The following is a 15743-nucleotide window of genomic DNA, read 5'->3' as shown; positions in this document are numbered from 1 at the left end:
ATATGGACAGGAATCTTACTGATTTCCTGTTGCATTTGTCACAATTGAATCAACTCAAAGTTCTGTCAAAGTCACCACACAATTTGTTGATGTAGCATAGTTTGAATGTAGACCTAAGGTATTGTGAAGTTAGTAGCCTACAGCCTAGTTAAAATACAGCACCTGGCTCAGGGGGATATCGGTATTTTTTTTTCTTTATGATAACTCTCTTATTGTGGTGACTTTGTCACAGGGATGACCCCTCTGCTGGGTTGTAGACATTGGGTCACTTAGTTGAGTTGTTTTCTTTAAAAAGAGCCAGGTTGAGTTTTTGATGCTGGGTTATTAGGATATTACCCAGTGGGTCAGATCAGAAGACTGGAGGAGTGCCTTAGTTGGGGTGTGGCTTGCAGATAGTTATATTTGGCCCCCCGTGAGAGTCAAAATTCAATTCGGGATCAGATGTGCTGTTGTATTGTTATCTCATGTTAAGGTTGAACACTGACACGTTTGTAGCTTTTAATGAGGCGTACACACAAGCATTAGTTCTCCAATGTTGGGATAGTTACGAATGTTATACATTTTATATTGGAATATGTAAAGTGCAGAAATATTAAAGGAACATTTGATTTTACAGTGTACAAAGTTAACATGATGAACAGGAATGACATCTCACGAGTGGCCAAAAATATCTACCTGAAAGACACGCCCCTAATAGGCCACGTCTCCTGAAAATAGCCTACGGATTAGAATAAAAAAAAGTCCCAGCTGAATGAAAGCTGAAATATGAAGCAGCATGAAAGTGAATATAAACCCAACTAATGGTTCAATTAACCTGTTTGGGTAATCCAAACCACCCAACTTGTTGGGTTATTCACGTAAACCCAACTGGCTGGGTCAAATAAACCCAGTTTGTGTTCTGTCCAATATTTACCCAGTGCTGGGTTACCAGCTAACCCAAATTGGGTTGTTTTTAACCCAGCATTTTTTTGAGTGTAGTAGCAGAGATTCAGCACCATGGATAGCGCCGCGGTTGAGCAAATCCCTGCAAATCTGACTAGTCAAACCCGGACACAATGTACCAGACATTTTGTTAAGTGAGTAGCCGCAGTTTATAATTTTGAAACGTAATACAATGGGAAACAAAAACTATTGTTTCTTGTTAGAGAAGTCCATTTAGTCTTCAGATCAGCTCATGCCAGGGTTAGTTCAGGAGGCAATCTTTGTGAAAGGTGCAGATTGAAATGTAACGAACACAACTGACGTGATTCTTTATTCTACATAGGCCTCATACATTTCTCTCTGAACGTTCGACAACGTTGTGCCCTCCTGAATGTGCCCCAGCTAGCCCACTCTGCGAGGAAGGAGGAGGGGCCCGAACTGAGCTCGCAGGCCTTTGCAATTTGTGACCAGGCAGGGAGCAGGCAAAAAATCGGCTGCGTTCCAAACGGTTTCCAAAGCAGCCATTAGCTATATTTGGAGTATCCTGAGGGTAATCTGATAGACTGACAGCATCATTTTTACCCTGTAGATTTGGGTGCAGAGATGTATTTCTTAATGATGAGCTTTGGCTTATTTCTGCAACACAGCCGACCCCCTAGGTAGCTACATGTCTGGATAAGAACATTTATTCACGTGATATTTATTTTAAATAGAACATTTACAGTAGTTACAAAAGATTGTCCCTGTCAATGACAATAATATGATTTAGAGCCCTCCAATTTCAAATCTGGACCCCAAAACCAGTTCCACTGTGTTTTTCCATTGTTCCCCTCCAGTCAGGGACTGATTTAGACCTTGGACTCCAGGTGGGTGCAGTTGATTATCTGGTAGGAACAGAACACCAGCAGGCTCTGGACCTCGTAGGGTAAGAGTTGAGTACCCCTGATCCCAGAGTGCTAGCCATAACATATGGCTGTGTCCTCCACAGACATCAGAATAGTGAAGGCTAACCCATAGCAGGGCTAAGATGGTACCTCATGCAAACAAATGTAACCCCCTCTCTCTGTCTTCCCAACCAGCCACTGACTGTACACTCTGTCATCTCAGGCGTATAAACATCGGCGTCCGGTACCAGGCAGAGGTTCCAGAGCTGAGGCAGCGTTCAGCGGCCAAACACGACCATCACAAGGCTTTGCTGGTCTGGGCTCCTCTCCACGACCTGGAGGCTAAACCTGGACACCACGAGAGAGGTAACAGACTTAACATATCAGCTGACACATCTTTAATCCTCTGTCCTAAAACTGTCAATACTCAGGTTTGGTATTTGTCAAATTTAAGTCTCAGTAAATTTGAGTCTCAGTAAATCAAACATTCAGTGCTGATTTGAAGAACCCATTGACAACAATGGGCTGATCACGCTATCTCGATCTTGATCCCAATCTCTTTCTTTCTCTCTCCTTCCCTTCCTCCCCTCCCTCTCTCCCCCTCCCTCTCTCCCCCTCCCTCTGTCTCCTTCCAGTGGATGACCTCATGCACCTGTCATGCTCCAGTGCTCTGCACGGAGGAGGGACCAATCAGGAGCTGGTGCTGCACTGCCTGTACGAGTGCAAGGGTGACATCATGGTGAGCAATGCATGATGGGTCATGTTGACTGAGAAGGGATGACCGGGAGGTGGAGGAGAGCTGGGTTGTGTTCATTAGGGCACACTGTAGCGAAATGGGTTGAACATGAAAGAGAGTGTGTGTTATTGGACAACTGCAGATGGTATCTGTCTGTTTGTGACGGTTATCATCCATTTTGTGTCTACTGAGAACAACCGTGGCTTTAGTGGGTGTGATTTAACTGGACGCAGGCTGTGTTCCAATATCCTACTAGAATAACAACTAGCTATACCACCTCCGAATGTATTCACAATACATTCATAATATAATAATATATGTAATTTAGCAGACGCTTTTATCCAAAGCATCGTACAGTAATCTGTTCATACATTTTACGTATGGGTGGCCCCAGCGGGAATCGAACCCACATGGCCACTCTGGCTACTGTAGCGCAGCACTCTCTTCCTACTGTAACCACAAATGGTGTATGGTAAGGGGAGGGCTGTGTAAACTGTGGTGAATATGTAACAAGGTATGATACAGCACAGGTGCTATTGAGTTCACTATTCCTCCTAGTTGCCTTGTTCTCCTTGAATCTATGTAGGCAAGACACACTTATTTTCATGATTTCACTATCATCAAAATCAATGAATCGTAGCACGTTTTTGGTCTCCTTCAATAGTTTTTACCTGATTTAGGTAGCATCCTGTTGAAAAAGGAGGCTTTCACGATTATCAGTTCTTATGCATATCCCAATGCTGGGATAGTTACCACTTTGTTACAATATGTAAATAATAATGTTGTTAATGTTAAATTAGAATATGTGAAGTGCAAAAATGTTCAAGGATCAGTTTTATTTGCAGTGTACGAAGTTAACATGATGAACAGAATGACGTTTACTCTCACGGGCGGCCAAAAAGAAACTATCTGAAAGCCACACCCCTAATTGGCCACGCCTCCTGGAAATAACCTAGCAATTAGAATAAAGAAGACCCGGTTTCTCAGTCAACGCAGCATTAAAGTGAATATAAACCCAATTAATGGTTGAATTAACCTGTTTGGGTAATCCAAACCACCCAACTGGCTGGGTCAAAATAACCCAGTTTGTGTTCTGTCCAATATTTACCCAGCGCTGGGTTACAAGCTAACCCAAATTGGGTTGTTTTTTTACGCACCATATTTTTGTGTCGTAGCAGAGATTCAGCACCTTGGATAGTGGCGCGGTTGACCAAACCCCCCCCCAAATCTGATGAGTCAAGCCCGTGCTTTCGTTATTGTAACATCATGGAAAGATGTCTATTTCCTCAAGCACGTTTATGAACACAATCTACCGGACATTTTGTCAATATTGAGAAGCTGCAGGTTATATTTTGTCTCGGCCAGAGCCATAAAGATAGTTTGGAGATTTGTGAAGGTGAGATGGAGATTGCCTTCAGTAACTGCGTTGAGAGTTCACATGTAGCCTACACAAGATATGATTCAGCTGGGCACAGACTAGGCAACGCTTCCTCCTTAAACATCCCTCGCCCCCTCAGCATCAGCCAGATCAGGTTACGCCAGGGGCCTGTTCATTAGTGCACAATGTAGCAAAAGGTTGCTCAGTTGAAAACGTTAGTTTGTCTAATGTAGTAACACGTTCTTTCCACTGTCGAGAAATTCGCATAATATAAAATAATTACCAATGTCAAAATAATGTCATATTTCGATGTAAGATGAAGCACACTCACTGTTTTTTACAACAATTAAATACATGTATTACTACTTTAACCATGGAGACAGTTAAAAATGCACCTAAACAGAATTTAATGGGCATTCTAGAAAGAGCATAATGACTGTGCCCATTCATTCGGCCGCCCTAATCTGTGTGTTGTTTTGTTATAAGATATGCCCAGTGCTCCATATGCCCAATGTAGAAAACAGACGTGTATACACACACACACACACACACACACACACACACGCTCTCTCTTACTCACTCTGGAGTAAAGGTCACATATGTTCAGCAGAGTGTTCAGAGAGCGAGAGAGACATTGAGTTAGAGGAAGGGAGATGGGGAAAAAGATAGAGAAAGAGGGCTTTATGGTAGTGGCACCATGTTGTTGTCAAGGAGACCGAGGGTGGTTATCAGTGTGTGCGGTGCGCCCACTCTCTCTCTGTCTCGCTCCAGCATCAGGAGGCATTGCTGTTGCTCTCTTACAGTAGCTCTCCGGGTTAATCCATCCCATCACAATGACCAACAGATCAGCTTCAATATCAAGGAATCGGTCAATATCAATATCAAGCATTACCCTGATCAGCGTCCGGTGTGTGTGCTCTGAAAACCAACCAAGTAGCCCTTGATTTCAAGTATTGCTCAGTGTCTCGTGAGCAGTTGATCTACGTGTTTACACTTGTGAGTTCATTTGTGAACGGTTGGGTTGATAATGCTGTTCTTGGTGTTCAGGGAGCGTTGGCCTTCCTGCTGTTGAAAAACCCTGTCTTCCCTAAGGACCACCGACTAGGAGACTACCACTACTCAGGTTTGTCATGTCATAGAGTAAGACACTATCTGTGCATTATTAGTTCTATGGGTACTGGTCATTTCTTACTGTGTCTACCGGGTTATGGTGTGTGTGTGTGTGTGTGTGTGTGTGTGCATTCCTGCAGGCAGGCCTGTGTGCATAACTCTCTGTGGGTCCTTTTACTGAGTCAGAATCATCACACTTCACTGGAGTATGTCAAAGTGCATCCCTGCAGGCAAGCCTGTGTTGTATACTTGCATGGGGCCTTTTTCTTCTATTTTCTATATTGAACAAATGTATAAAATCAACATCAACAATTTTACTGAGTTACAGTTCATGCGAGGAAATCAGTCAATTGAAATACATTAGGCCCTAATCTATGGATTTCACATGACTGGGCATAGGCCCACCCACTTGGGTGCCAGGCCCAGCTAATCAGAATCAGAAGTTTTCCCCTACAAAAAGGCATTATTACAGGCATAAATACTCTTCAGTTTCATCACCTTTCTGGGTGGCGGGTCTCAGACGATCCCGCAGGTGAAGAAGCCGGATGTGGAGGTCCTGGGCTGGCGTGGTTACACGTGGTCTGTGGTTGTGAGGCCGGTTGGACGTACTGCCAAATTCTCTAAAACAACGTTGGAGGCGGCTTATGGTAGAAAAAAATGAATATTAAATGATCTGGCAACAGCTCTGGTGGACATTCCTGCAGTCAGCATGTCAATTGCACACTCTCTCAAAACCTCTCCCTCCAGACATGTGAGACATGTGGCATTGTATTGTGACAAAACTGCACATTTTAGAGTGGCCTTTTTATGTCCCCAGCACAAGCTGCACCTGTGTAATGATCATGCTGTTTAATCAGCTTCTTTATATGCCGCACCTGTCAGGTGGATGGATTATCTTGGCAAACGAGAAATGCTCACTAACAGGGATGTGGACAAATTTGTGCACAGACTTTGAGAGAAATAAGCTTTTTAAGGAACAATTCTGGGATGTTTTATTTCAGCTCATGAAACATGGGACCAACACTTCACATGTTGCGCTTATGTTTTTGTTCAGGATAGTAGCAGGGATGTCTCCAGAGCTCCTCTCAGCTTTAAGGTGTTAGCGCCAGAACTCGGCTAGACGAACCGAACGACCTTTGCTTGAGAAACGAGAGGAAAGCGGCAATAGTACTCTTTGTTCATATTGAGACGCCATAGTCAAAATAGTCTGAATTAATCTAAGATGACTCAAGCAATCTGTCATTCATTTTCACGTTTTTGCCGAAAGGGGTCTTAGTCGCCCAATTTTACATCTAACTATGATGTTTGGTGTCATCCCTACTGTTAACCAATCACAGACGAAGGGGCGTATACTTCGGCTTACTTACAGAAAAAATTTTGTGTACCCGAACAGCAGGCAAAACCCTAGCCGAATTCCATAACGAACAAAAATGGCCCAAAATGTTGTCATAACATATGCACAAACTTGATAGAACTGTTTCAGCTAGGAAGCTTGCGGACACCTTTTAACAATGGCAGAGGACAGAGAACAGAGGACAGAGAAGCATTGTTTATCGAACCAGTCGTGTGTGTGTGTCCACCCTGTGCATACAGAAGCAGACCGTCACCAGTCAGTGTCTGTCCGTCTAACTGTCTCTCTTTCTCTCTCTCTCTCAGGGTCAGACAGCTGGACCTCAGTAGAGAGACGTTACTTCAACAAAGGGATCGCTGCCTATAAGAAAGACTTCTTCATGGTCCAGAAACTGGTATGTGCCAGTCTATGTATATATCTATAAATGGCATGGGCTGCTCAGTGCTCACATAAATAAGTCAACTGAGGGCCTTGCTTAATCTGTTCCCATTCACCATTCCTACTTGGTTACTGTAATATGCTGCAAAGGTTACTGAGAGGTTGCCTCTGTCTCCCAAAAAACTCCCGGGTGAGTCATTTATTTTCAGGAGGATATACAGTACAAGTCAAAAGTTTGGACACACCTACTCATTCAAGGGTTTTTCTTTATTTTTACTATTTTCTACATTGTAGAATAATACTGAAGACATCAAAACTATGAAATAACACATATGGAGTCATGTAGTAACCAAAAAAGTGTTAAACAAATCTAAATATATTTTATATTTGAGATTCTTCAAAGTAGCCACCCTTTGACAGTTTTGCACACTCTTGGCATTCTCTCAACCAGCTTCATGAGGTAGTCACCTGGAATGTATTTAAATTAGCAGGTGTGCCTTGTTAAATGTTAATTTGTATAATTTCTTTCCTTAATGCGTTTGAGCCAATCCGTTGTGTTGTGGCAAGGTAGGGGTGGTACACAGAAGATAGCCCTAATTGGTAAAAGACCAAGTCCATATTATGGCAAGAACAGTTCAAAAAAGCAAAGAGAAACAACAGTCCATCGTTACTTTAAAACATGAAGGTCAGTCAATCTGGAACATTTCAAAAACTTAGAAAGTTTCTTTAAGTGCAGTAGCAAAAACCATCGAGCGCTATGAAACCTGCTCTCATGAGGACCGCCACAGGAAAGGAACACCCAGAGTTACCTCTGCTGCAGATGAGAAATTCATTAGAGTGACCAGCCTCAGAAAGTGCAGCCCAAAAAAATGCTTCACAGAGTTTGAGTAACAGACACATCTCAACATCAACTATTCAGAGGAGATATTTTGATTTGTTTAACACTTTTTTTTTTGGTTACTACATGATACCATATGCGTTATTTCATACTTTTGATGTCTTCACTATAATTCTACAATGTAGAAAATAGTACAAATAAAGAAAAAGCCCAGAATGAGGTAGGTGTGTCCAAACTTCTGACTGGTACTGTAGTTGAGTTGATGCTTTCGTGTCTTCTGCTCTAAACCTTGTAATGGGCCTAGATATGAAGTGTGTTTCTGTGTGTCGCTGCTACACAGGTGAGCACGAAGACAGTGGCTCAGTGTGTGGAGTTCTACTACACCTGTAAGAAACGGGTAAAGATCGGTCGGAACGGCGCTCTGATCTACGGAGACACAGAGCCACCTGAGAGCAGGAACACTGATGAGGAGCTGGACCTCAAAGTGAGTTGATTGACTACCTACATAAGGACTTCACGTAGCACATTCATGGCCCATATCTAACACATTCATAGCCCGTACATAGTCCATTCAGAAGCATGTCCTGAAGCCAATGAAGAGTATATAAGCATGACAAGAACAGAGGAAGTAGTCAACCCCAAAGTGAGTAAAATCGTGTCAGTCCCTCAGCCAATTAAAAAACATGATCAAAAACAAGAGCTGGCGCACACCCAGAGAAAATGATTTAGTGTATTATTTAGAGGTGCTGACTCACTCACAGCCACCCATTTTAACCTAGGACACAAGTTGTGATTTGTTGGTAAGACTTTATTTGAGGGCTACCTATAATACGGATTTCATAACACATTCATAACCCATTCATAACAGCATTGCAGACATATTTCATAAAATGTACTGTGTGGGATACCCTGTTACTGTACAGCCTACTGTATACGGTATAAACAATCCTGAAAGTACAATGAAACGCATCTCTGCATCTCCCTACCAACAGAAACAACACTACATAAACAATCTTTCTACAGTGACTCTCTCTCTCTCTCTCTCTCTCTCTCTCTCTGTCTCTCTGTCTCGCTCGCTCGCTCGCTCGCTCGCTCGCTTTCTCGTTTGGGCAAAAGTCTGTCCTCTCTCCTCCGTGACCCAGAATTCCGATAAGAGATCGAGGGGTGGGTCAGATCGTTAGTATGCAAACGGAAGATGGTCCTCCTCTCTCCTCCGTGACCCAGAATTCCGATAAGAGATCGAGGAGTGGGTCAGATCGTTAGTATGCAAACGGAAGATGGTCCTCCTCTCTCCTCCGTGACCCAGAATTCCGATAAGAGATCGAGGAGTGGGTCAGATCGTTAGTATGCAAACGGAAGATGGTCCTCCTCTCTCCTCCGTGACCCAGAATTCCGATAAGAGATCGAGGAGTGGGTCAGATCGTTAGTATGCAAACGGAAGATGGTCCTCCTCTCTCCTCCGTGACCCAGAATTCCGATAAGAGATCGAGGAGTGGGTCAGATCGTTAGTATGCAAACGGAAGATGGTCCTCCCCTCCTTGACAGCCTCCTTTTGGCGAGGAAGTTTTTACTTGTCCTTTTATCCATGAAATGTCTTGCAGAACTAACTTAATTTGTTTTGAGCACTTTACGCATTTATTTTGGGATCCACCCCTGCAAATGTAGTTTGCCTAATGACGCAGGACTGGAGAAGGACAGTCTCATTTCAAGCGAGCGCATTTCCATCCACGTTCGCTCTCATCAATTTGAACTTTGACTTTTTCAAAGTGAGGTGAGCGAGGACGCAGGAAGTGAGCAATTCTAATTGAGAAAATACCTCTCTCTCTCTCTCTCTCTCTCTCTCTCTCTTTCTACCAACAGTGCTCTCAGAGACTAGAATCTCGGAAGGAAGACGAATATAGCAGGAAGTGGGAGGTGTCAGCTGACAGGAAGCAGTGGGGCTCCAGTCCAAGCAGGATGACACAGAAGGTACAAGCCACTGAGAACGTGAGTGGGAGATGCAGGGGAACTGTGTCTGTGTAGAGGAGCATCTCCTCCTGAGTAGAGGAGACACTGACTAGAAGATGAATGAGCATGGATGTATGTGATATTTTTATTCTTGTGTAATCAACACCCCGTGCAGTCAACAATATTTGCACTTTTGAACTTGCCTCGACTGAGTTCACAGTAGAACAGTGGCGAGGGACATCATGCTGCTGTGTTCATAGGTATTCTGCCATCTAGTGGCTAAATACTGAACAGCTGATTTGGCTGGCTTCCCCACTCCCCATGTTGTGTAATTTGACTGTCAGCAAACAATGACTCAGAAAACCTTTGACACCATTTCTGCTGTTAGTTGGTGACCTGGTCAAAATCTATGGTTTTAAAATATGGCCTGAGGTGAAACATAAAGCTTTGTTATGTTTTGTAAAAAAAACCTGCCTTATTATGTTGTACTTATTTTGTACTATCCAGGTATACAACGTCTAGGTTAGTTTGACTTTGGGAGGTGTGTGAGTGCTGACCAGAGTTGTGGGTGCAGTTGGCAAGATACTGCTCTGACGTCACTGGGGGCTGCTGAGCGGGGGACGGCTCATAATGGCTGGAATGGGGATAATGGAATTTAAAATTGTATTTTTATTTAACCTTTATTTAACTAGGCAAGTCAGTTAAGAACAAATTCCTATTTACAATGATACCATGATACCCTACACTGGCCAAACCCGGACCAAACACATGGAAATCATTTGTATTTGATACCATTCCACCCATCCTGCTCCAGCCATTACCATAAGCCCCCTCCTCCTCAATTAATGTGCCACTAACCTCCTGTGTCTGATTCTGATCAGCTGTCATGATTATTGGTCAGCTTGGCAATTGGGAGGAGAGGGTGCTTTTTGTATCCATGCCTGTGTCCTTGCATCCAATGATCTTTTGAATGCTTAAATCAATTAGCAAATGAAGTATTTCCATGTGCAGGCTGGAGCGGTCCTGGTGTTGAAGAGTCAGGAGGGCTTGAGGAGAGACCAGACGTCGTCCCGTGTCAGTCTCCCTCCTCAGCTCCCTTCCAGCGCCTCCTCGAAACCACGACCGGCCCCCAAGACCGGGACCATATCAGGGACCAAGGGCCCTGCCGGACCAGAGGGAGAGTTCCCCTGCAAGAAGTGTGACCGGTCAGTGTCTGAGATATTATTTTTTCTTTATTTAACTAGGCAAGTCAGTCAAGAACAAATTCTTATTTACAATGACGGCCAAACTCGGACAACGCTGGGCCAATTGTGCGCCGCCTTATGGGACTCCCAATCACGGCCGGTTGTGATACAGCCTGGAATCGAACCAGGGTGTCTGTAGGGACGCCTCAAGCACCGAGACGCAGTGCCTTAGACCGCTGCACCACTCAGGAGCCCCCATATCTAAGATATGTCTTAGATGCCAATAGGCAGAACAACATGGCGTCGTCATTTGTGTCAAAGTTGGCCGGACTCTTGATGCGGTGCTGGTTGAAGGTGCTGGTTAAAGGTAGTTGGGGGGGGGAAAGATAGTCTTGAGATTCCAGATCTGGATAAAGCATTTTGTCTACGTTTGCAATTAGAAGTTGTCCACTCTGTATTTACAGTGCTAGCACACTAACCAATGACATCACCACCCGTGATTTTGACGCATGTTACTCGGACAGTGAATTGTATGGACTGGTAGTTGTGATTTGCATATTGGAGGAGAGACCTTGCTCAGAGAGTACTGCGATTCGACAAGATCTGCAGAGTAACTGCAATGTTGCACCGGTTGGTTTGAATAGGTTGGAATCTTTGAGCGGCTGTTGGTTGCAGAAACACTGACTTGGGAAGCGCTCTGAGCGATGTGTGTGTGTGTGTGCGTGTGTATGTGTGTGTGCATACGCATGTGTAATACAGTGAAAAGTGCTCCTTGGTGGTTGTTTGAGCTTCCTGCTATAAAAAAATCAAGCAGTGCTGACTGCCTCTGATTGAAGAGCTCGTCCAGTTAGCAACCGCAGTTCTGTTATTATCAACGGTCTCCTAGCAACTGAAATACAGCAGTGATATGGCATGCTATGCCCCCAGTCTATGCAGCTCTTATCCCATATCCAATTCCTCACTGGTCCACATACTGCAGACTACTCTACAGTATTCTGCCTCGGCATGGTGTTACACTTCATCCAATTCTAGAATTAAGCATTGTATGGTCTGGGAACCTTCGAATATGAAGTAAGGAAATGTAATATTTCATGGGCAGATGTTTCTGGCATTTGGACTTCATCAGTTCTCCTTCCTCCAGGTTCACACACAGTACCGTGCTTGTGCAAAGAGAAGGTCTTACACTCTTCAAATTGAAGTGCGGACCTTCTACTTGTCTACTGTGAACCAACACCATACAGATGTAGGAGCTTAATTTGAGCCAGTTTTCTGCAGCAGGAAAATAATCATGCAGCAACAGGAAATGTGAATTTATATAATGAATGGACATTTTTCAAAAGGGAAAGTCAAGTAGAAATTACAATCTTCAGAAGCCTTTTTAAACCTCAGATACAGTAAAAAGTTAGACATTTCCTGCAACGGGGTTATCAAATTAGAGCTAGTGCTTGTCCACAGATACGAAAGCTAACCCAGCCTTCTCCCTGACCTCTAACCTCTGCCCCTCTCCTCCTCCTCTTTAGGATCTTCTACAAGGTGAAGAGCCGCAGTGCCCACATGAAGAGCCACGCGGAGCAGGAGAAGAAGGCCGCTGCGCTGAGGCAGAAGGAGGCGGAGGAGAGGGCAGAGGCCCAGGCGGCGGCGGAAGCTGCAGCGTTACTGGCCGCGCGGCAGAACGGGGCACGGGAGGGGAACGCAGCTGGAGGAGACGGCGCTAACGATGACTCATCTGACGAAGACGATGATGTCGAGGAAGATGAGGACTGGCACTGAGACCATGAAGATGGAAAGGGAGCCCGCAACATATTATGCCGTTATGGCAAGTGCACCCTCTAGTCATCTCTATGGCTAAGACGGACGGCCAGACAAACAAGACAGACTGACTGCTCCTCTACTGGCAGGGTGAGGGGAACATAACAGAAGTACGAGGCCTCGGCTGCTCCTAGCGCTCTAGGGACATTTTCCGCCCTCTTGTGACACCTGCTTTAGCAGCATTTGTCTTGAAACAAACTTCTTTTTCATTGTTTCATGGAACAGGATCGCCTATCGTGACACTTTCAGGGACAGGTTTTCTCCCTCTTCCCTTTAACCTGCTTGTGATGCGTTCAGGGTTACCTATCTCTGACACGCCCCACGGCTATACAGTAGGGTATGAAAGCCATGCCATCTCTCTCTCTCGAACGCCATGACTTTTTTTCCCCCCCTCCTGTCTGCCATCCTCCCCTGGCTTCTTCCTGTTCCTGTCAGCACTTTCAGCCAGTCACAGCACACAGACACTCATCAGGTGGGAACTCATAGCCACGCCCCCAGCCACGTAGGCTTTAAAAAACGAGAACACTGTGTGATGCTTGGCAACGCAAGACTACATGAACCAGAATGCAACCCGGCTTGGCCACCGCCCTGCGCTCTCTCTGCAGTTTGATATGCTGTGAATAGAAGGGGATAAAATGAGTGATTGGGACAATGCAATATTGAAGTAGGAAGGACTTCTAGATCAGGAAAAGCTTCGATAGACTGATGTGGTGGTAACACGACCTGTGTGGTGTCACGCCTACATGTGAAGGAACGATCTGTTTAGAGAACACTGCATTGTAATGTGTTTCATAGTCTTTCACGTTTGGGACTTTTCCCACTCAAGACTGCCAAAAGCTTGTACAGATGCATCGGTCCTCAGTTCACCAAACTGGTTTCTTTCTTAGTTTCAAGTGCTGTACTTTTGGGTTTTAGTTTTGTGAATCCCTACCTTGTCACTTTTTTTTAAATTTTTTTTTATCGATTTGGTATTCCTCCTCACTGTCGATGCCTTGGATGTTTTAAACACGTTTTTATCTTCGAATGAATGACCATTCATTTTTACAAAGGTTCTTTTTTGATATTCAACAATTATTTTTTTTGCTTATTATATCAAATGGTCATTGTTGTTTCTGTTAATTTGATCATTGTTATTAATAATGTCACTGTTGTCTCGTATAATATTATTATTATTATTATATTGTTTTTGCGGCAGGTTGCGTTGAAGCTCTCTTTCTCATTTGACCACAGTATAGGGTTATTTATGACATTGCTTTGGTTGTCTGTTTGGAACTGTGAGGTTTGAGAAGGAGATCTCCAGAAAAAGAAGTCGGAGAAGAAAAGTAAATGTAAATAGAATGTGCAATAGAACAACAACGTGATCCCTGATGCCCTCCCCCCCCCCCCCCCCCCCATCCTGTACCCAGAATGCCCCTCTTTGTGCCCTCTCCAAATTGGTCCTTAGTAGCTTTATAGGCAGTTAACCCTCTGTCAACCATATCATTACACCAGGAGGATAGAGAGGGGGAAACATGATGTTGAATTGAATGGGAAGGTCTGCTCTGGTCATTCTATTTCTATGGAGACGACTCCTATTGTCTGGCCTATTAAAATAAAATAAAAAAGGGCTTCCCATAACAGTCTGTCTCTATCGATCTATCTCTTTCTGCCAAGCACTATATCTCATATCTCTATTCCCAGACCTGGCTCGATCTGTCGCCATGGCAACAAATGAGCAGGCAGAACATTTTCTTGTTAAGTAGAGTGGGGAGCGGAGAGTAGCTGCTCCAATTACCTTGCTAAGGTTAAACCTACCTGCGTACTATGCACTGTGTGTCTGTCTGTTGGGAATGTTCGTGTGTGTGTGTGTGTGGATGGCTTCTTGCAAATGTGCTGCTTTTTGGTCAAATATCCTTCTGAAATTCAGCCATTTGTGGAAAAAAGGTTTAATCCTGACTTTTCACTTTTGTCATCTTAATTTATATCTCCTTTACCTTTTTTCTTATTAGTTTTACTTCCCCAGAGATTGTCATGAGGCGTTGTTTGTTTTGAAAAAAATGTTTTAATACCGTTAAACAGAATCAAGAATGGAATTGAGGGCACGCCACAAATGCTAAGTAGCTGTAAACCTTATTCGCTTTCATCGAATTAGGGAAGGGAATAGAAAAAAATGTAAAGGTTTTATTTAGCTAATATATATCTATACATTTAAATTCTATGAATGCAAACTTTCAATGCTATTTTCATATGGGGCTCATTTCACACTAATGATGTCAAATTAAATGTCATTTATTTGTTTCAATTAGATTTTTACCACCTGTGTTTTAAAAATAAATAAATAAATATGGGAAAGCACTGTTTTATTAAAATTGTGCAATACTGATGGAATAAGTGTGTTGGTCATTTTCAAAACGTGCATGTTTTTACCATAACATGTGATCAGGGTTGTTTTCAAATGTTTTGCAACAGAAAAAAAAAAAGTATTTTTTTTGTAATTGGACCAGGTTATTTGCCGTTTCATTCCATTATTCTTCATGTTGTACCTAATGAACATAACCCCAGTGTGTTTCTGGCTCCAGGGTGAAGTTTCCCCCTAGGTGCAGATCTAGGATCATCTTCCTAAACCTTAACCATTTAGTTTGTAAAATGCTAAACTGGATCATTTTCTAGGGGCAACTTCACCTTACACTGTGCCTGAGGGTAGTTGTTTTACTGAGATCCACGACGTGGCAGTATTGGAGCAGGAATCTAACGTGCCTTTACATGGGCCAAGCACAAGATGGAACCATTGTTTGACATCTGTTCATTTGGCTTTTATTTTCTTTATAAATACAGTGCCTTTATTCCACATAACATTGAGCTCGAATAGTGTACAATACTGGATTTATAGTGTACAATACTGGATTTATAGTGTACAATACTGGATTTACTCTCTGTAATGTAAGTAAGTAAGTAAGCTACAAGTAAGACATCTATACAGAGTAAGACTGCTTCTCATGTGGCTGTGTGAGTCACACTTGCCGGATGTGGCTGTTTTGGTGGAACCTCCAAACTGGTGTTTGGGGTCTGGATGTAGAGTTGGTTTGGATGGAACTGGGTGTGGATGTTTGATAGTACGGTTAGATATTTTTAAAAATATTTACAGTGCCTTGCGAAAGTATTCGGCCCCCTTGAACTTTGCGACCTTTTGCCACATTTCAGGCTTCAAACATAAAGATATAAAACTAT

General features: G+C 43.4%; 1 protein-coding gene across 5 annotated transcripts in view; it reads left to right on the top strand.

Annotated features, from left to right (window-relative positions):
• Positions 1-14903, top strand: part of mideasb (mitotic deacetylase associated SANT domain protein b) — a 31497-nt gene extending 16594 nt beyond the window's left edge. For 3 of the 5 annotated variants that reach the window (XM_090210943.1, XM_021575335.3, XM_090210944.1), the window contains exons 6-13: positions 2029-2171; positions 2441-2544; positions 4967-5042; positions 6686-6774; positions 7937-8080; positions 9457-9582; positions 10555-10748; positions 12248-14903. In XM_090210943.1, coding sequence (XP_090067069.1) covers positions 2029-2171; positions 2441-2544; positions 4967-5042; positions 6686-6774; positions 7937-8080; positions 9457-9582; positions 10555-10748; positions 12248-12497 — 1126 coding nt within the window. In that variant the 3' untranslated portion in view covers positions 12498-14903. The remainder of the gene's footprint in view (positions 1-2028; positions 2172-2440; positions 2545-4966; positions 5043-6685; positions 6775-7936; positions 8081-9456; positions 9583-10554; positions 10749-12247) is intronic. The other 2 variants (XM_090210945.1, XM_036954601.2) reach the window with 1 other exon arrangement.
• Positions 14904-15743: the final 840 nt, after the last annotated feature.

This window comes from Oncorhynchus mykiss, chromosome 19 (assembly GCF_057628025.1).
Source record: "Oncorhynchus mykiss isolate SJ-2025 chromosome 19, ASM5762802v1, whole genome shotgun sequence".
NCBI classification, from domain to species: domain Eukaryota; kingdom Metazoa; phylum Chordata; class Actinopteri; order Salmoniformes; family Salmonidae; genus Oncorhynchus; species Oncorhynchus mykiss.
Note: the sequence above shows the minus strand (reverse complement) of the source record. Positions and strands in the feature narration are given on the sequence as shown.